At 30.7% G+C, this 14,529-nt stretch overlaps 1 protein-coding gene across 49 annotated transcripts in view; it reads left to right on the top strand.

Annotated features, from left to right (window-relative positions):
• Nucleotides 1-14,529, top strand: part of Rims2 (regulating synaptic membrane exocytosis 2) — a 559,411-nt gene that overhangs the window by 269,402 nt on the left and 275,480 nt on the right. For all 49 annotated transcript variants that reach the window (XM_005316267.4, XM_005316266.4, XM_021724861.3 and 46 more), the window contains one exon: nt 6,174-7,096. In XM_005316267.4, coding sequence (XP_005316324.2) covers nt 6,174-7,096 — 923 coding nt within the window. The remainder of the gene's footprint in view (nt 1-6,173; nt 7,097-14,529) is intronic.

Here is a 14,529-nt window from a genome sequence, read left to right as displayed (position 1 = left end):
GTTGAAGGAACCACTACCAAGAGACTCATGGAGCTGGTGAAAGTGAATGTAAGGAAAAGTAAAAAGGAACAAATTTTGCTATTATTGCATCTACTGCAGTGCTGTTTCTGAAATTTTCTGGACTTATTAGCTTGGAAGAAATCAAAATATGCTTTGGGACTTTTTTTTTTCAGTTTGGTGTGAACTGTGAACTCTAAATAAAATAATTAAATTTTATTATTGCTTAGCATTCCTTTGAAAATGATCTGTATTTATTTTATTTTACTTTTTGGGTACCAGGGATTGAACCCAGGGGTGCTTAATCACTGGGCTACATCCCCACCCCTTTTTATTTTTTGAGATAGGGTCTTGCTAAGTTGTTAAGGGCCTTGCTAATCTTCTGAGGCTGACTTTGAATTCAAGATCCTCCTGCCTCAGCTGCCTAAGCCACTGGGATTATAAGCATGTGCCACCATGCTCATATTGCCTTTAATTTTCATTGCCTTTCTTTTTGAAGAATCTACAAGACTTTATTAGGAATCTCAGAGGTGAAAAAAAAAGTCTTTCTCTCTCCACTTCCCCCATAGTCTTTGCAAAACCTACACTTAATTGTAGAAGGAAAATTTGTAGATGATTTCTGTACAAATAATTGAATGGTACAAGCACATATTCCTAGACTCTTATTGAAACTTGATATTTGGGAGCCCAAAAAATAGCATAGTCTGTCCTCACACCTCAAACATTGGCCCTTTCTCAGTTTTATGAAAGTTAATTTGGAATCACTTAAATGTAGTTCTCAGAGGTGTAATATTAACATTTAGGTAATTGGCTTTTGATAGAGAGAAATCTGTCCTGTTTTCTTTTCTTCTTCTTTTAAAAATGACTGAAATGTCTAGGGCCATACCACCCTAAACTCCCTCATCTCCTCTCAATGACTGGGAGTGGTGAAATGCTAAGTGATAAATTAAAATAAACAAAACTTCATTTAAACTAAGTGTCTAACCAACTTCTTAGTTTATGGAACAATTATTTATAATAAATTTCCACAGAAATGTTGCTTTTCCTTTGGGGAAATATTGTCTTTTTACTAAAAATTAAGAAATATATTATTGAATAATTACCAAACAGAATAGGCCTGTTAAACTGTCACCACCTTGTTTGTATTATCACTATACATTTTATGGCAAAAGCTGAGCAGAAGTATTATAAATAACATACACAATGAATTCTGTCATTTAAAAAGTACTGTAATTTATTATGAAAAAATGGTTTATAAATTTCTAAAGCTGCCAGTTTTAAGGATAGTGCCCAGAAATGCCTGGGATCTAGATTGCATTTTGTGTTCAGTATTGTGAACATTAATCAGCTAAGTACCATAATCCTTCTTACAGGGTACATTCTTACTTGACCTCGAGCTATATACAGCCACATAGTAACAGCATTAAAGAATAACCCTTTTCTTAACAGGCCCATCACTAGAGGATTTTATGGCTTCTTCCTTGAATGATTGTTGTTTCATGTGTAACTTTTTAATAATTGAGTTTTGAAATAAAATGTTTGTAAACAAGTAGATACTTTCAAATCATCTGATTAAGGATGGCTTCTATGATTTTGCTAGGGCTAGAAGGATTAAATGAAAGCACAGCCTGGCACAATGTTGATGTATTTTTGTCAACATGATGCTTCATGCTCGACAGATGTGAATTGGTTGAACAAAAGGTAAAAATAAAAATTTTAAATATTAATTGTGATGGGTAAAAACTGATCTATTATGTTTTTTTGATAAATATAAATTGATTTTATATTTAAATGCTTTTTGTAGGAACTATAGGAATGCAATCTGTGTATTTCATATTTTATAGGAACATATATTTCAAATTTTTGATGTACTGTGTTTTAACAGCTTTCAATTTTAGAATTTGATTGCAATATTATGTTTAAACTATATGGTTAAAATTCTGTAATTTTATTAATGAAATATTATTTTCATTTATTTGGCATTATCCATGCTTTCTAAAGCTTTAATGAAGATTTTTTAAAAATTATTGATTACTCAAGTGTACCTTATGTCCTTTTGTTTATAAAATGACAATTTTTAATAATCTATAGTAATAGAGGTTATGGGCAAGAGATTTTCAGATAGGTAGTGCTTAATCAAAATAATATAAAATTTGAATTTTCAGAACTCAGTAATCTTGAAATTCTTCACTTTTAAACTCATTACAATTCTTTAAAATTACATGTATCTTAAAAAGTTAAAAGTATCTGCATATTAAAAACCAACGTTTTCATGTAATCTTTAACTGTCTTTATAAATGTTTGCTATTTTGAATTTTCAGGGATTTGGTAGTTATTTTTTCTAATAACAGTATCAATTATAGTTAACATAAACCAAATTGGTTGGCAAATATTCTAAGTATTAAATTGGAAATTACATATAAACATGATGAATTTATATACAAAATATAAACTGAAAATACCTTAGGGAAATTAGGAAAATGATTTTAATTGGTAAAGAAATTTCATATTTGAAATTTTCCCCTCAGTTTGTATGATTTGGGGACATGGAATTTTACAGCTTAATTGATGGGCTTTCTACTGAAATATTATGCAGAGTCAGAAAAATATGGAGCATCTGGTGTGTTATATAGCCAGAATATTTTGAAATAGATTAAATAGTCCATATGACAAAAAGTATAAGCAATGAATAGAAATGCTACTCATTAGAGTTTGGATGTTTAATATGTAATTTTCTATTAACTGGTCCCAGTTAAGGTCATTATAATGTGTTAAAAGAAAATAGTTGTAATAATCCACATTTCAATAAAGAGAAGTAAGGTGAATGTATGTCAGGTAAATATAAAGCAAGTATAAATATATAATGTTATTATATAAGAAAATAGGCTTTAATGGCATACATAGGAATGAAACTTAAGACACTATGTAGCATCACAAATACATTTTAGTCTAAAAAAGCACAATTTTGGATTCTGTCTCTCACTTTCTCAGAAACAAATGGTGCATATTATGCTCATGTGTGCATAAGTGCATATATACAAACGATGTTGTATCCTTGAAGGAGTGATATAAAACAACACTCTAGATGAATTGCTCGATTACTTTGAATTATGATTTGTGGGTTAAATACTGTTAACTGCCTTTATAAATCATTAGAGTAATGTACAAATTATCATTTTTTAATTTATTAAATGCTTTCACCTGATAATAATAAATGCTAAGACTTATTTATAAAGGCCAGTAGCAACGATAGAGACTAGAGACACAGAACTTTAATTTTCATTGATTTTCTGTAGTTCCTGAAAATACGATAGGGTCTAAGAAACATAGAAGTTTTAAAATATAAAGAAGAACAATTGATACAGTTCATCAGAATTATTTTGAAAGAATATTTTAATATTTTAGAATATTTGATGGCAGATAGTTTATTTTTGGGTAATCTTACAATGAAATCTTGACTGGCTTCTGATATAGTTTTAGTATACCATAAAGTATTATACTTAAAAGTATATTTTTAAAGACCTATGTCCATTTTAAGTGATAGTGACTATAGTCATCCTAGGTTGAGATTTTAACCACTGTTCTATTTTTACTTAAATCCAGTGCAAATCAGCATGTACAGTAAGATTCATATGCTTCAGGCAAATTTCATAATCTCTATGACACAGTGATTGCTGGATTTAATATGGAATTCAATTTTCCTAAGGTATAATTTTGGAAAATACATCTAATAGCTTGCCAGTGGCCAATTATTAATGTACTTTCTTTTGGAACTGAATTTTACAATAAGAAGTAAATCTTTCCTATTTATCAATAAAATAGAATCCTCTATTATTAAAAACTTATTATATTCACTTTATACATTCTTTCAAAAATTCATTCTATTTCCTAAGTTTAGGAATAAAAATTGTTTCTTTTTTTTTCTTGATACTTCTATAATACTGAGTGCAATGTTAAATATGTTACTGGCAATTTTTTTTAACAGCTTTAAGATTTCCAATAGGCAAATTAACTGGATGAAGTTGTGTTAGCATATTATAAGATCATAGTCACTAAGAAATGGAGGAGGGCTTTAGAATCATTCAGCTTCTTAAGATCAAGTATGGTGTCTTACTCGTTTCTATGTCCCTAGTCTATATTTTAATGTGTTATTCATTGTTTACCTACTATATGTTTGTTAAAATCACATATGAGTCTTCATTTTAAAGCACAGACTCCCTGAGATTAAATAGCTGTGTTGGTTCAAATAACTGGTTAATAATAACAGTAGGACAAAGAAATGCAAATTTCTTAACTCTAGTGTTCTTTTCATGATATTCTATTACTATGCAAGCCATTTGTAAAAAAAAAAAATATGACCAAAGTAAAACAAACGGTGCATATTATGCTTATGTGTGCACAAGTGCATGTATACAAACGATGTTGTATCAGTTAATACCATAATATTTTGGGGTTTATTTTGATCTTAAATTTTAAACTCTAAGAGTCTATAGTTTTATGTAGCAATTGTAACCTAATTTTTTATTAAATTCTATATGTTTTATATGTAATTATTCATATAAATCATATCCACTTGCTTAATTATAAAACAATTAGGGTACTGGTTAGTTCCTTCATTCATTACAATTCCTTTTCCTTTAAGGTTCCATGATAATCTGTCATGGCTTTGCATTTATGTGAGATTTGAAAGGTGGAATAAATAAATGTTATTGTCAAACAGTAGTTTTTGGTAGACAGACAGAATGCAAAATCTTAGAGGCTTCTAGGGGAGCTCCTGTTAATTGGCCACCACACAGTAGGCCACTGAGATCATTGGGGGAAAATTTCCAAAGTCTTTAGAGATATCAGCAAATTTCTAAGGTCCATATTGCAAACCCTTATTTTGGATCCCTTGGGATTAATTTCCCTGACCTTCATTCTTCTAGCCCATTCAATCTTCATGTAGCTCTGATTCCTGTATTAAAACCTTTCTTACTGGAAAAACCAGTTTTCACTAATGAACCCTTATGGATAAAAAAATTGGCAGACTGTATTCCAGATATGAGAGAAAGGGGATTCAGTAGCAAAAGGAAGACTTTAAAAGAGAGTGCTGATTTTGCTAGGTTGAGTCATTCCACTCTATTCTTTTTCTAATCTTGCTTTTAGACCTCTCTGGTCTCTGCCCCACCCTACCAAAGTCAAACTGACAATCAAGTTGTTGAATCTTGGTCATCAAACTGGCCCTACTCTGACATTTTTTTGTTTGTTTGTTTGTTCATGTCCAAGAAAAATCCTCACAACAGTTTTTCTAAACTTTTTGTCTCATTTTCAGGATTCCAATCCCATTGTTTCACATAGCTAGTTGTAGATATTATCTGAGTTCATACTAGAGAAGAGGACAGTGTGAATATTTTGTTGACAGAATACCATGCATCATTGTATTATTAACTATATGTAGGTTATACCAATGTTAGAGAGACATGTTGGAAATAGTAAAAATTCTCTTCCTTTGAGTCTATAAGGGAATATGAAGGTCATATATGAAGATGAAGTAGAGAAGTATCACTAAGCAGGCATTAATCTTATTGAAGATGAAGTAAATTTCTGAATCCTAGGGTTTTTTTATGAATAATTGTTGGTGTTTATTTAAATTACTTATCTCAAAATAGAGATGGAAACATAATGTTATGATGAAAATTTAGATTAACCAATAATAGGAGTGATATAGGTGATGAATGAAAAATGAATTTTAAGAACTAGCAGTTAATGTTAGAAAGTATTCAACTCTGGAGGCAAGTCAGTTCGACTTCATTACATTTCCAGATGAAAGTGACAGAATAGAGAGAATGGAAGGAATGTTTTTCTAATTAGGGGATAGCTAATGTGTAGCAAGACAAGCAAAGAAGTTAAAATAAATACTGTTTTACATCAGTAGAATAGGAGATTGATTATCTAATTTCAGAACATAGTATATTTCACATATTTTTTTGGTCATTTAATAACCACAACAAAATATCTTTGAATGACCTATTTGAACTGAATCAAATTAATCTTACTAAAACTTATTTTGGTATATTTTTAAAATGAAAAAAAAGGGTCAAAAGATTCATCTGAATTTATCCATCAACTTGGCAGTGAATCAGTAAAATATAAAATTGTTTAACTATGTTCTTCTAATTGGACTTTTGGCTACTTAGGAAAAGAAGTCCATCGGTGTCCAGAGATCAGAATAGAAGATACGACCAAAGGGAAGAAAGAGAAGAATATTCGCAGTATGCTCCTTCAGACAGCGCAATGCCCAGATCTCCATCAGACTATTCTGATAGACGATCTCAACTTGAACCTCAGTTTTATGAAGAATCTGATCATTTAAATTATAGGGATTCTAACAGGAGAAGTCATAGGCATTCCAAAGAATATATTGTAGATGATGAGGATGTGGACAGCAGAGATGAATATGAAAGACAAAGGAGAGAGGAGGAGTACCAAGCCCGCTACAGAAGCGATCCAAATTTGGCCCGTTATCCAGTAAAGCCACAGCCCTATGAAGAACAAATGCGTATCCATGCTGAAGTGTCCCGAGCACGGCATGAGAGAAGGCATAGTGATGTTTCTTTGGCAAATGCTGAACTAGAAGATTCCAGGATTTCTTTACTAAGGATGGATCGACCATCAAGGCAAAGATCCATATCTGAACGTAGAGCTGCCATGGAAAATCAGCGATCTTATTCAATGGAAAGAACTCGAGAAGCTCAGGGACAAAGTTCTTACCCACAAAGGACCACAAACCATAGTCCTCCTACCCCTCGGAGGAGTCCAATACCCACTGATAGACCAGACATGAGGCGTACTGACTCACTAAGGAAACAACACCTAGATCCCAGCTCTGCTGTGAGGAAAACAAAACGGGAAAAAATGGAAACTATGTTGAGGAATGATTCTCTCAGTTCAGACCAGTCAGAATCAGTGAGACCACCACCACCAAAGCCTCATAAATCAAAGAAGGGTGGGAAAATGCGCCAGGTTTCATTGAGCAGTTCTGAGGAGGAGTTGGCTTCCACACCTGAATATACAAGTTGTGATGATGTTGAGATTGAAAGTGAGAGTGTAAGTGAAAAAGGTAAGCCCTCTAATCACATTTCCCTGTAATTGCTCACACAAGAGTTTTCTTTTCAGATTGTATTTTGGAATAAACACTTAATAGTTAGATATTCTTCCCTTTATATCAAGTCTTTTAGTGGTGTTGGTCATGTGAAGAAAATCTCAGGTTATAAAAAGTGAGTATCTTCCATGTTCACGTATATCCTATGTTCATGTATAAGAAAAAAGTCTGTTTTGTTAAAACCCCTGTCCTGCTTTGTTTCCGGAATTTTTCTTGCATCACTTGATGGCATATTTTAAAAATATCTATTAGCTGTTGTTTAAAAATAACATTTTTTTTGTGTCTATAAAAGTAACACTGTGTTCAATATAAAATATTGAAAACTTTCCTGAAAATGTAAAGAATAAAATTCGAGTTATTCATGTTTTTTCTTCCAGATACAACCATTGTTAAACTTTTGTCATATTTTCTTTCTTGTTTTTCTATGCATGTATAGTTTATATGTTTATAAAATTGGTATCATATTGTGTATAATTTTTTATCCTGATTTTTTCAATTGATATCCTTTTCTTCAAACTATTAGATAGATAGTCTTTAGAAATCTGTTTTAAATGACTGCACTAATGCTTGATCTTAAGAATGTATCCAAAACTAAATATTGCAGTTGCTTCCAAATGCTAGTATTAAATAATGTTACAATGGTTATCTTCATATATATATATATATATATATATATATATATATATCTTCATTTCTGAGTATTTAAAACTATATATATTTGGACTTTGGATTTTTTAAAATCTTTAATTCATCTTTCTAGATTGCTTTCCAGAATAGTTGCAATATTCTCTACTACCATCAAATATGCTTATGCTTTTGCTCTGAATGCACCAGATCTTTTAAAACTAAATAGGCCACAAAAATGCTCTTTATTAGCAGAATGGAATTCATTTACCTTAATTTAAATTTGATTGTGAGGTTGAATGTTTCAATGTGCTTATTGGTGTTTGATATCTTCTGTGAATCATCTTTTCATTCCTTTATTCCTTTGGTCCTTCTTCTTATTGGGTATTAATTAATTTTTCTTATTGACTTTTAAGAACTTTTATATATTAGAATTTTACCTCATCTGAGTTATTTTTTTTTCCAAATTTACTTCCTACTTCAATTTTATCTGCTAATTTTCTTTGGTTATTTGCAAATATTGAATTTAGTATAGCTAAACCTTTGTATATTTGTTGATTTTTTCTCAATATTTTCATCCTTAGAATTCTTTATTCTTCCCCAATCAGTTAAATATTTAGGTGTATATTTTGCCAACTTTTTTCTTAAACATTAACTTTTTAATCTTTCTGGTTTTATTTTGGTGTGTGACATGGTATCTAGCACAAATTGCTTGTACCAATCCCTGCCTCATCCTCCCCCAACTTTATCATAATATTTGGTCAGTAGCCCATTTCTTATTTGTAAGAATCAGGAAGAATCAAATGGAATTCAGGAAGGCAGATAGATATGATATTAATATAGTAATTTTATGCCATATCAAAACTAATTAGAAAAAACAAGAGTAGTTCTCATTCTGAACTAAAAACAGAAAGTCAATTTTAAAAATAATTAACAAGCAATGAGGGGACCTGTGGGAAGAATCAAAAAGTTTTATTGGATGACATAAAGGAAGATGTGAGTAGAGAAGTTCATTTCATGTTCCTAATTAGGAAAACTAAAAACTACGAAGATGCATGCCAAATAATCTTTTGGGTTAATAACATTCTAGCAATGATTCCAGTTGGACCCTTGGGGTATCTTACTTTCTAAAGTTTATATGGAAGGAAAAACACTGGTAAGAATAGCTAAGAGTAGTCAGGAAGAACTCACTTGACCAGATATTAATAAAATGACAATAATTGAAAGTGTGTTATTGATAGAAAATTCAGCAGATCAGTGGAATTTTAGTATAGAATATTAAAAACTAATAAAAGGATAAAAATATAAAAGGTGCCACAATTCAAGGAGAAGGAGATAGTTATACAACAAATAGAGTGAGAAAAATGTACATGAAGTTGAAGAAATCAAATTATAAACTTATTGTACACTTCTTGCATTAAAATGATGTTATAAAAATTTGTGTCTTGAAATATAAATATCTCAAAAACTGGTAGATATTAGTTTTATGGAGTATATAGGAATTTTATTTTCCATATGCTGCAATATTTCCTTGAGTACACTTAATAATTTTTAATTTGATCATTTTTCATGTTTTTAGAGTTATAGATACTAATTGATTAAAAAAGATAATTTTGTTATTTCTGATGGGTTGGGTTTGATTCCTTCTGGTAGTATTTTATTATAATTTGCTAAAACTAATATTTTTATTTTACTATGTAAAAATGTATAAATGATGCAGAGATATATCAATACAGTACTTGAAAAAATTTTATGTGTGGTAGCCTTTTAAATATTTATACTTTGTTTTAGGATTCTGAACTATCCACTTATAAAAATCTCACAAAAATTCATACATAAAGAGTTCTGAATGAATTATATTCAAATCCTATGTGATACTAAAAAACTGAGACATTTATCAAGTAGGGAAACATGCCACTTACATCTGTGTTCTCCCCTAATTTGAACTTCAAGGAGACACTCTTGGAGATAGTCGTCCTCTTTCTCATCTATCTAATAATTTGTTTCTCAGTGTATAATTTCTGCTAATGTGTATTTTCTAGGCATAGATATGATTTTCACATTTGAAAGAAGGAACCTGAATAAAAGTAATCTTTTCATGTTCAATATTTCTCCAATAGTAGAATTCAGTGAGGAGAAATTGCAGCTGTTAAGAGATTGGAAGTTATGGGAAAGAAAATAATGTATGTCATATCTAGACTTTTCATCATTATAGTAGCATCTAAAATTATTTGTGGAAAAAGTATCAGTCTGATTTGAGAATAAGCTACTTTTAATATCTAATATTTTTATTCATAGGCATATTGGGATTTAACTAATGTTTAACATTTCTTCTGAATAATTATGGAATTTCATTTGTACCATTCAAACACATTTTTTCCTTGTTTATTTATATGTGGAAGCATCATTCTGATGAGGACAAGCCTGCTTTTGAAAGATAATTGTCCTTTTGTTTTGTTATCCCTAGGCTAGATAACTACAAAGAAAGTATTCTAACACTCAGATATCTTTTTGATTATCTTTACTTTTTTGTTCCTTTTCATTTTTTTATGTACATTCTTAAAAATGGACAGTGGAAATTTGGATCAAGTAATCTAATTTTAAAATATTAATCAACTCTCTATAGATAGTACCAGTCAGTACTATCATTGCAGAAGGATTCTTTCGAGGCCCTAGTATCTTATAGCTTCTGTTTACTACTTAGCAGGATCTTCTGTTCTTTAAATAATAAAATTCCATTGACAATCTGCAGCAAGCTTATAGATCACTTAACTTAAAACCTTCTTTCCTCTACTGTTCTTTTGGCTCATCTAATTTTTAGTTTCAGCTTCATTGGTGAATTGGTGGCTTTGGCTCTTTTATTATACATGTCATTTTGGATGTATTTCATTATTTTAAATATACATATTTCACTCATATTTGAAATCAGTGTCATTTTGCTTACTATATTCTGATAAATTATGCTGATATTACAGTCCATGAGTGACTTGACCATTATTTGTGTAAGAGTAACAGGGGTATGTAATAGGAAGTTTTGGAATCTAAGAAATCAAATCCTGGGTGTGTTATTCTCTCAAAGCATTTTAACTACTCTAAGTCTGTTTCCTTACCTATAAATCTGTAAATCAGAATAGCCTTGTTAGTTTTTGATAATTGTAGGGACCAAATGAGCCACTCTCTCTCTCTCTTTTTTCTACACATACTCACATGTACATGTTAAGTATCAGACATTCACATCATTTTTTACATTATTTATTTAACATTTTGTAATAGTCAAGACTTTATTAGGCAACTCTAAAGAAATTTGGATGGAAAAATATAATTTTGGTCATGTGGACTGTGGTCATTTGTGTGGTTTTCTCCTCTTTCAGAATCTGCTCCATGTTGAACCTCCTATTTCCAGGCTAAGAAGAATATACCTTTTAACTTGTTGAAGTATAATTTTGAGATGTAATGCAATGTCTCACTAAAAACTAAGCATCTATTTACTTGTTGTCTGACAAGTACTTTTTTAGGGTCTCTTATTTACAAAGTGTGGGATTAGATACAGTTGAGAATGTAGAGATGAATAACACATTCATTCTACCCTCAAAAAATTGAATGATTAAAATAATATTAGTATAAGGTGATTATACTGTAGGAATTATATGACTTTAGAAGAAAAAAGACATTTGTTATATCCACTGATATTTTGGGAACTGTATGTCTTGAAACACTTATCTTTCAACACTGTGATGCAATTCCTTTTCACATTGTTAAAATAATCATTTCTCTATACCTTGTGTTGGTTTAGGAAATGACAAACTGTGATCTTTCTCTCCCCCCGTCCTTTCTATTTTTGCTTTGAGGGTTATAGAAGAAGATAAGGTTTAGATTGCTGATGTCATATTATCTTTGAATTTGAATATTAGATGTGCTTCTCAAATTTTAAAATGTTTTTCATTAAAAACATAAAAAAGCTTTATAAATTACTATTGACTTTATAATTTTATTTATGATTTCCTTATTGAATGATCCTTAGTGCTGTTGATATTGGAGTTGGATAATTGTTTTGTGAGGCTGTCTTGTGTATTGTAAGGTGTTTAGCAGAATACCTACTAGGTAACCAGGAGCACTCCATTCCCAGTTGTTATTTAACTCCCGTGGAGCAGAGCCCCCTGGCCCTGACCCCACCTACAGTCTCTACCCTCTCCACTTGTCCTTCTCCCCTCTTTGCTCTCAGAACCAATTAAAAAAATTTTAAAGCGTGAACTAAAATATAATAGAAAATATCAGAGAAATACTTAGTAAGGATAATATATATATATATACACAAACACATACACTCTATAGTCTTACATTGTAAAACATGCAGTTAGCTCTGGGTGTCTGCACAGTGCTGTGTGTGTGTGTGTGTGTGTGTGTGTGTTTGTGGTGGGGGTATTCCCAGGACTCCTGGTAGATACCCAAATCTGTGGATGCTCAATTCCCTATATAAAATAGTGTAGTATTTGTATATAAGCCATGCAATTCTCCTATATGTTTTGAATAATCTCTAGGCTGCTTATAATACCTAATATCATGTAAGGTACTATGTAAATTGTTATACCGTATTGTTTAGTGAATAACTGTCAAGGATGAAACATTCTGTACATGTTCATTATAGACACAAATATTTTAAAAACTATTTTCCATCTGCAGTTGGGTGAATTCATGAGATAGAACTGTGGATACAAAAGACTGACTGTATTTTATGACTGTATTCTATGACTGTGGATCATAGCCAAAATGTTTTAAAGATACTCCCTTATGTTAGAATTTTGTGACTTACTTCATATCCGTGTTTCCTGTCTTGCTCATTCCTTTTAGACCTAGAGGCTGATTTAGAAATGATGTTTAATGATTAATGGCTAATTAATATATTTAACCATTTTTTTTTCTTTTTTGATTCTTCTGGGAATTTAACCCAGTACCTCACTGTGGTAGGCAAGCAATATACCAATGACCTACATTCCCAGGCCCAATTGATAAATTGTAGATACCATACTTTTCTTTATTACATATATTTTAATCTTAACATTGTAATGCAGTGTAGTCTTTTCACCTTATTTACACAGTCACATTGTCAGTTATTTTCCCAACTACACAAAAGATATTCAATACCACCTTTTTAAAGCATGAAGATACTTTAAAAGAGAGAGTTTTATTGCTTTGTTTCAGGGCCTACTCTGATTGATTTCACCTTGTTGTTGCAGGCCTTTATGGTTTCTTTGTAAAATTTTGAGTAGTGATTGGGTTAGCAAATCCAAGAATACATGCATATAGTCTTCTAAACTATAAAGTTTAGAAGTCTGAAATGTTTGATTCAAATATTAGAGTATTGAAAGTGGCACAACATATTTTTATTTATCTTGAGGAGTTGGGGGAGTAGAGATGGGAGAGTGGGACAATTTGGAGAAAATTGTCCAGAATAGAAAGAAGACAAGACAGACTGCATACCTTCCAGATAGAAACATGAATCTTAAGATACTAAAAACAAACCCTAGAGGTATCAGGTTTATATTTGCCCAGGTTTCAATATCAGTTAGCAATGGTGAAATTTATCCCCTTGCACAATATCAGGTTTCTTGTAATCTTTAATTACTAGATTTACTGTACGTGATTATAAAGAAAATAGACTATTGAAACAATAGTATATGTAGAAAATTGAGGAAAATAGAAATTTATGGTATTTGAGAGCAATTAAACATGTAAGAAATTCTAAAGAAAATGGACTCAAAAACATTTTGAGTAAGTTGTAATAATGAAACTATTTGTAATAATGAAACTATTTTTTAAAAAAATTTGGGTAGCTATTTTATTAAACTTTCACAATTAAAACATTTTATTTTAGTTTTTTGATACTGGGGATTGACCTCAGGGGCACTAGGCCACTTAGCCACACCCCAGCCCTATTTGTATTTTATTTAGAGATAGGATCTCACTGAGTTGCTGAGTGCCTTGCTTTTGCTGAGACTGGCTTTGAACTTGTGATCCTCCTGTCTCAGCCTCCTGAGTTGCTGGGATTACAGGTGTGCACCACCGCAACCAGCTAACAAGTAAAAAATTTTAAAAACCAAAGAATGATTTCTTTTTCATGTATTCACTTCATCTATTAGTTAAATAATTTTATGCTTAAATTTTTTGCCAATTGTACCATGAGTCTTAGAGCTTCACTTTTGAATAAAAAGAATTCAGTAATGGTGAAATTATGTGGATATGATGAACTACTCTATTGAAATATTTGATAGTCTTATGAAATTCTTTCATCATGACTTTTCTAAAAGTAGGATACTTTTTTATAAGAAATGAAGTTACAAATAAACATTATGAAGCTGATTTGGGACTTGAAATTATATAACAACATAAGCAGATTGAAAATCTAAATTAATTCAAAGTTAATATATAAAGTGAACATCCAGAAGGTAAATTTACAAATGGGAATAAAGGAGAATTTTGTTTCTTTATAAATTTGATCATTTAAATTTTTGAAGATGGTAATTTCTTCCTTTTGCATAAATCTTTTCTTATTAATTATGGATGAAACTTGTCTTAATAACTTGAGTGTAATAAAAACTGCTTAAGAAAAAAATATTTTTCTATAATAATTTGCCTACAAAAAACCTGTTTTTGTACATCTTTTGTTTTTGAGCTGAGTGCTTATTACATTTTTTAAATGATTGAAAAGAAACTTACTATTTCATAACATGAAAATTATATGAAATTTCAATCTTAGTCTTTTAAATGAA

The sequence above is a fragment of the Ictidomys tridecemlineatus genome, chromosome 7 (genome assembly GCF_052094955.1).
Source record: "Ictidomys tridecemlineatus isolate mIctTri1 chromosome 7, mIctTri1.hap1, whole genome shotgun sequence".
In the NCBI taxonomy this organism is placed as follows: Eukaryota; Metazoa; Chordata; class Mammalia; order Rodentia; family Sciuridae; genus Ictidomys; species Ictidomys tridecemlineatus.
The sequence above is the reverse complement of the archived record's forward strand: the minus strand, read 5'-3'. Positions and strand labels throughout refer to the sequence as shown.